This window comes from Coregonus lavaretus (assembly GCF_964263955.1).
Source record: "Coregonus lavaretus genome assembly, chromosome: 31".
Classification (NCBI taxonomy): Eukaryota; Metazoa; Chordata; class Actinopteri; order Salmoniformes; family Salmonidae; genus Coregonus; species Coregonus lavaretus.
In genome coordinates, this window is record NC_140018.1 from 24925659 (window position 1) to 24932603 (window position 6945).

The window sequence follows — 6945 nt, forward strand, 5'->3', positions numbered from 1 at the left end:
GATCTTGGCCAACAACCTCCTTCCCTCAGTAAGAGCATTTAAGATGGGTCGTGGCTGGGTCTTCCAGCATGACAACAACCCGAAACACACAGCCAGGGCAACTAAGGAGTGGCTCCGTAAGAAGCATCTCAAGGTCCTGGAGTGGCCTAGCCAGTCTCCAGACCTGAACCCAATAGAAAATCTTTGGAGGGAGCTGAAAGTCCGTATTGCCCAGCGACAGCCCCGAAACCTGAAGGATCTGGAGAAGGTCTGTATGGAGTGGGCCAAAATCCCTGCTGCAGTGTGTGCAAACCTGGTCAAGACCTACAGGAAACGTATGATCTCTGTAATTGCAAACAAAGGTTTCTGTACCAAATATTATGTTCTGCTTTTCTGATGTATCAAATACTTATGTCATGCAATAAAATGCAAATTAATTACTTAAAAATCATACAATTTGATTTTCTGGATTTTTCCATCTCTCACAGTTTAAGTGTACCTATGATAAAAATTACAGACCTCTACATGCTTTGTAAGTAGGAAAACCTGCAAAATCGGCAGTGTATCAAATACTTGTTCTCCCCACTGTACAGGTCAGAGGTCACAGGACTAAGATATGCAAATAACAGGGTTGGGGTATGCAGTGAATAGCTGGATATAGGTTACTGTTGGTGACTTGGAGAATACAGGCCTGATGAAAGTGGGTAACAGGGCTGAGATAGGCAAGTAACAGGGATGAGGTGCATTTGCAAAGGAACTGGGGTCTATGAGTAAAAAATATGGCATTTATGGCTAGGATATGTGTACTTGATTGTATAAATATTAGGGTATTGGCATGTGGGTGTTAGGGTTAGGGCATGGGGGTAACAGGGCTGGGGTGTGTGGGTAAGTAAGGGTGGCAGTAAGGCCAGCAAGTTGCCCCTAGCGGTTAGAGCGTTGGGCCTGTAACCGAAAGGTCGCTGGTTCGAATACCCAAGCCGACACAGTGAAAGATCTGTCGACGTGCTCTTGAGCAAGGCACTTAACCCTAATTTGCTCCAGGGGTGCCGTACAACTATGGCTGACCCTGTAAAAACAACACATTTCATTGCACCTATCTGGTGTATGTGACAATAAATAAATAAAATTAAGAGGTATATAGATATTGGGGCTGAGAAATAGGGCTAATTGTCTATTAATTTTATTATAGGCAGAGCACTGTATGTTCCCATCGGTCACAATTGTGACCAAGAATAAAACATACTTTTAAAAAATAAAAATAACAAAAGCAATATGGATTACATGTTACGGTTACTAATGGCATAAGATTTGCATAGTGGCATGCCTGGGGAAAATGTGGGAACAAATCGGTTAACAGTGATTGTATGACATCAAAGTGTCAAATATTTGAGGAAAAAACTAATATATCCTTCATTTGCATAGACCGGTCAGTCCAACGATTTCCCTGAAAAGCTTTGTCTTCATAGTCAGAGGGAAGTACATATTGTACATAATGTACTTTGCAGGTTGAGGACAGTAAGCTTTAGTGTGTTATAAAACAACATGGTTAGAGACTATTACAGCCACACTCCTTCCTGGTTGTTAATCATCATGAGGTAAAGTGAAATTGCATGTGCCTTCATATAAACTTTGTATGAAGTTGTACACAAAAAAAGCTATCTGGCATTACATCAATCGTAATAAGTTAGTAGAAAAGTATGGATAAAAAGGTACAAAGTAAACAAAACCTTTCTCAAAAATATGTTAGTTACAATCACAGTGCTAAAGCAGTTACAAAGCGATACGTATTAGTTAAAAATATTTCCTTCATTTGAACTGGCAACTTTTCCACATATGGTAAACATAAACAAATTGCCATTATGAATAGCAATACCACTCTGTAATAGTGTGTCCCCCAAATCCCAGTGTAATTGTCCAATAGGTTACTCTTCCATGTTGACCACTAGCCTCCAGTTGTTCTGTAGTTTAGTCAGATCACTCTCACCCTCACTCTCCTCTGATTGCCTCACTACCACAGAGTGTAAGATCTCCACCTGCTCTAACTCCCTGTTCGTCTCTCCCTCCACCTCCACCTCTGGAATATGTTCGGAGAGCAGAGGGATCTGGAGGATACCTGTTGTAGGGCTCCAGTCAACACAGTTACCACCAGATCCATCCTCTTCCTCAGACTCCTGTGGAAACAGTGCATGCCTCTGGGTTCTATACAGGTTGACCTGGGCTAGCCGCAGGGGCTGAGTATCACTCCTGTTAGACTGTGTCTGGAACTCTGTTGTCACCACCTGCTGCTCCAGTGCTGCCCTCACAAAGCTGTAGTCTGAGGGGTAACTTTGGGGCTCCTCAGCCTTGTCTTCCCAAAGGTCCACCTCAGGGGTCTCTCTGACCGAGAAGTGCTGCGGTGCGTAGGGACCCACCCGATCAGGCTCTTTGTAACTCGTGCTCTCCGCCCCCATCTTTATACCAGACAGCAGTGGAATTCTAAACAGCCCTGTCGCCACAGGCCCCTGTGAACATGGTGCAGATCTCTGTGCTATGTACAGGTTGACCTGGCTGAGACGCAGCGGCAGGGTTTCCTCACTGTCAGATGCCTCACTTTTCCTCACTTCCGGAATCTTTGGGGCCGCTCCAACGAATCCGTAGTCTAGGGGCTCTGGTTGGGCCTCCCTGAACTCATCTTCCCATGATCCCTCCTGAGAATCCTCTATGCCAGGGGCTTGTTGGGCAGCGTAGGGTAGTATGGGCTCCCCCTCTGACTGGTGGATGAGGGCAGGGATAGTGTTGGGCTTTATGGGCATCATCTCCATGGGCTTGGCCATGTTAACCAGTACCACATTCACTGTCACAGCCTGCTCAGGACAGAAGGTCTGCGGTGGGTTCTGAATGTCCGATATTTCCTGAAACAGGAAAAAGGTGGACATGCATCTTAGTAAACTACACTTCATAGCCATTGTTGAAGGCTTCTATTAGTCACATATAAGTCACATATAATTATTACCAGGAAAGGGGGCCTTTTCTGTTTATTACCACAGACAAAGTGGTAGACAAGGCATCCGACCAGCATCAGCATGAAGAGGCAGATGACTGATGGGACAACGGCTCCCATCAACATCAGTAGCAGCTGGCCATAAAAGGGATCTGTAGAGATAAAATAAGGCAGATCTATACAGTACACAGCCGTTATAGGAAGGGGAAAGCTCATAGGATACAGCTGAGAAGACAAACACACACTCACTCACTAGCACACACACACCCCTTGAAACTTCTAAATAATTCCTACTCTAGAAGGAAGAGAAACTACACCCTGGGAAAACACCTAAAGTTGTCTTCTTGATTTTTTTGCTGTGCTGTACCAAAACCTGTTGAGTAGATGTATCCTTACAGACAGACATACAGTAAATACATGTAATAGAAAAGAACACTGCATGCTAGGTCATTGGAGCAAGATTAAATCAAGTATTATCTTACCTTTTGGGGTTGTTATGCACTGCCATTCAGATGCATGACAAGCTAAAAGAAGTGATAGGAACTGGGCCTTAGCAGAGAAACAATATTGGGTTTCATAGGCAAGCAGCCTATATTCAAAGGATCTGTTTTCCACGGTGAAGTGTTGCTGAAAGACAAAATGTATACAGAAAGTTAAAATACACAATATAGAACTAACACTCATAATTAATCTGCATTATAACATAATTACCCTTATACACAAAATATATAATTGCTGATTATAATCTATTAATGCAGCAATTTGCACTGATTAAAGTCCCTGCAGACAGTCCAACATATTATGTCATTTATTTATTTACACAGAGTTACAGTAACCTAAGTAACACCAACCGTTTTGTTGCTTCTGTTGTCGTACACAGACAGGTTGTATGTCATCTGAGGGTAGAATTTCAACAAGGAGTAATATTTTGTAATGTTCCCAGTCTTCCATCTCATTGGACCCTTCAGCTTAACGGTAACACTATTCTCCTTCACCACAAGTTTTACAAGTGGAGGTCCAAAGGTTGCTGTTGGAGAAAAGTATAACAATCTTATCATATGTGGCCTGACACATTCTCTGATTGAGTGTTTCACTTTGGCTCCTCTTTCAAAGATAAAGAAAATGGCATACACATCACTGACAAACTGAAATGGTCCACCCACACAGACAGTGTGGTGAAGAAGGCGCAACAGAGCCTCTTCAGCCTCTGCACATGTATCGCTGCAGAATGCTGTGGTAGCCATGCTGGTTAAGTGTGCTTTGAATTCTAAATAAATCACAGACAGTGTCACCAGCAAAGCACCCACACACCATAACACCTCCTCCTCCATGCTTTACGGTGGTAACTACACATGCGGAGATCATCCGTTCACCCACACCGCGTCTCACAAAGACACAGCGGTTGGAACCAAAAATCTCAAATTTGGACTCCAGACCAAAGGACAAATTTCCACCGGTCTAATGTCCATTGCTCGTGTTTCTTGGCCCAAGCAAGTCTCTTCTTATTATTGGTGTCCTTTAGTAGTGGTTTATTTGCAGCAATTCGACCACGAAGGTCTGATTCACACAGTCCCCTCTGAACAGTTGATGTTGAGATGTGTCTGTTACTTGAACTTGGTGAAGCATTTATTTGGGCTGCAATTTCTGAGGCTGGTAACTCTAATGAACTTATCCTCTGCAGCTGAGGTAACTCTGGGTCTTCCATTCCTGTGGCGGTCCTCATGAGAACCACTTTCATCATAGCGCTTGATGGTTTTTGCGACTGCACTTGAAGAAACTTTCAAAGTTCTTGAAATGTTCAGTATTGACTGACCTTCATGTCTTAAAGTAATGATGGACTGTCGTTTCTCTTTGGTTATTTGAGCTGTTCTTGCCATAATATGGACTTGGGCTATCTTCTGTATACTCCCCCCCCCCCCCCAGCTGATTGGCTCTAATGCATTAAGAAGGAAATAAATTCCACAAATTAACTTTTAAGAAGGCACACCTGTTAATTTAAATGCATTCAAGGTGACTAACTCATGAAGCTGGTTGAGAGAATGCCAAGAATGTGCAAAGCTGTCATCAAGGCAAAGGGTGGCTATATGAAGAATCTCAAATATAAAATATATTTTGATTTGTCTAACACTTTTTTGGTTACTACATGATTCCATATGTGTTATTTCATAGTTTTGATGTCTTCACTATTATTCTTCAATGTAAAAAAAAATAAAAAATAAAGAAAACCCCTTGAATGAGTAGGTGTGTCCAAACTTTTGACTGGTACTGTATATAATCTTAATTCCATTCCTTACTTAGATTTGTGTGTATTGGGTATATGTTGTGAAATTGTTAGATATTACTTGTTAGATATTACTATACTGTCGGAGCTAGAAGCACAAGCATTTTGCTAGACCCGCAATAACATCTGCTAAACACGTGTATGTGACGAATAAAATTTGATCCCAACTTACTGTCAGTTTTGGGTTCAAACCTCTTTTCTGTGAGTGTCCATTTGGAGGATCTGATTTTGCCCACAGCCTTGACTCTGGCAAAGTAGCCTTCATCCAGGTCAGTTGTCTCATTGGATAGATCACACCAGGTCTGAGGGATGTCTCTGCACTGCTTCTTCACCCTCCAGCGCACCTGTCTCGCTCCACCATCCACCCGGTCACCATAGCTAGGAGACAACAAACAAACACATAATGAGATGTGTCCTTAAATCCATAGATCATGGACATTTATTTACAAGTAGTTCATGGAAAGCTCAGTCTCTCGTGACAAAACCGAGTAGCTGATTTGGTTCTGGGTGCCGAGATCATGATAAAGTCTAAAGTGTCCTCACATTGCATACTCCACTGTGTAGTGTGTGTCATTTGGTGTGTCTTTCCCAGGATGCCATTTTACAATGTTCCTCAGGTTCATGGAGTTGAAGTGAACTCCTTCGGGACGCGCTACAGAGGACCCGTGTGAGACCACTAAGAAAGGAGAAAGAGCACAAAGCAGATGATCAAATGCCAAGGGCATTTCAAAACGTCAACTGGAGCGTCACTCATTAAACAGTAAACAGTTCTAAAATAATACAATACAACAATATTATAGAGAAATGAAGAGAGAGAATTAGACCCTTCTTCTTCATCTTCTTTCTGTCTTAAAAGTTATAGTTGGAGACTGAAAATAAACATGATATAGAACAGGATGTTGTTGTGATGACATTTGAGAGATAAAAGATTTCATAAACCCTCAAAAATACACCCTTCTTTCCCCCTGACTGCACGAGACAACACCTTGGTTTCCTGTGTGTTTCAGAACACCACACGATCACGTCATTCAAGGACACCTCATGATTAGATAAAAAGAAAATGAACCCTATTCACTGCATCATAAATGTCATTGAGCGCTGTTTGTTTTTCTGTATGCATGCCAACAACCTTTTGAAATTGTTGTAATCAATGTCTTGAGTATCAACTTATTATGAAATGTAACACTTTTCTTGTTCTCAATTTCAACTCATTATCTACATATGCTGGGTAGGCTGATGGAAAATACAGTTAGAGTGAGGTTCCACATCAAGCACAAGTAAAGTGAGTGAAAACAAAAGTAAACCAAAATAAATGACACCCACATAATGTTGAGGGTGTTTGGGTGAGTTCCAAAATGACAAAAACGTATTACATTGGTTAAACATACTTAAAATGACTTTTTAAGGGAGAAGGGGGAAACAACTTGAACAATGACAGCTGAACTATTCCTGTAGCTTGACAGTAGCAAATAATACATTGTAGTTGCAAAATATTGAGTATACTGTCTATAGGGCATAAAACCAAGCCAATGGTGCAAAAATTGTTCTCAAAATCATTTCCAGGTGATATGTGATAAATTGGACTGCACAACAGTAGTAAACATTTTCTTAAATTGATTATGAGCTGCCAATGAAAATGAAGCCTACCTGCGGTCCATAGAGAAATAATGTAGAGATATTTGACCATTCTTTCCCGTAGAATTGT

At 41.7% G+C, this 6945-nt stretch overlaps 1 protein-coding gene across 1 annotated transcript; it reads right to left on the minus strand.

Annotated features, from left to right (window-relative positions):
• Positions 1-1192: 1192 nt before the first annotated feature.
• Positions 1193-6945, minus strand: il20ra (interleukin 20 receptor, alpha). The gene is made up of 7 exons (XM_084148807.1): positions 6888-6945; positions 5784-5916; positions 5413-5618; positions 3811-3986; positions 3442-3586; positions 2972-3111; positions 1193-2870 (listed from the first exon to the last, which is right to left on the minus strand). The coding sequence occupies exons 1-7, from the start codon at positions 6925-6927 to the stop codon at positions 1902-1904; spliced, it is 1809 nt and encodes a 602-aa protein (XP_084004933.1). The 5' UTR covers positions 6928-6945; the 3' UTR covers positions 1193-1901.

What these genes read in the sequence shown, in the direction of transcription:
- il20ra (XM_084148807.1), bottom strand. Translation starts at nt 6,927, where the DNA reads ATGGTCAAATATCTCTACATTATTTCTCTATGGACCGCAG. An exon ending in GTTTGAACCCAAAACTGACA is followed by an intron (nt 3,987 to 5,412) that starts GTAAGTTGGGAT and finishes TTTCTCCAACAG; the next exon opens with CAACCTTTGGACCTCCACTT. An exon ending in AGAAAAGGCCCCCTTTCCTG is followed by an intron (nt 2,871 to 2,971) that starts GTAATAATTATA and finishes TTCCTGTTTCAG; the next exon opens with GAAATATCGGACATTCAGAA.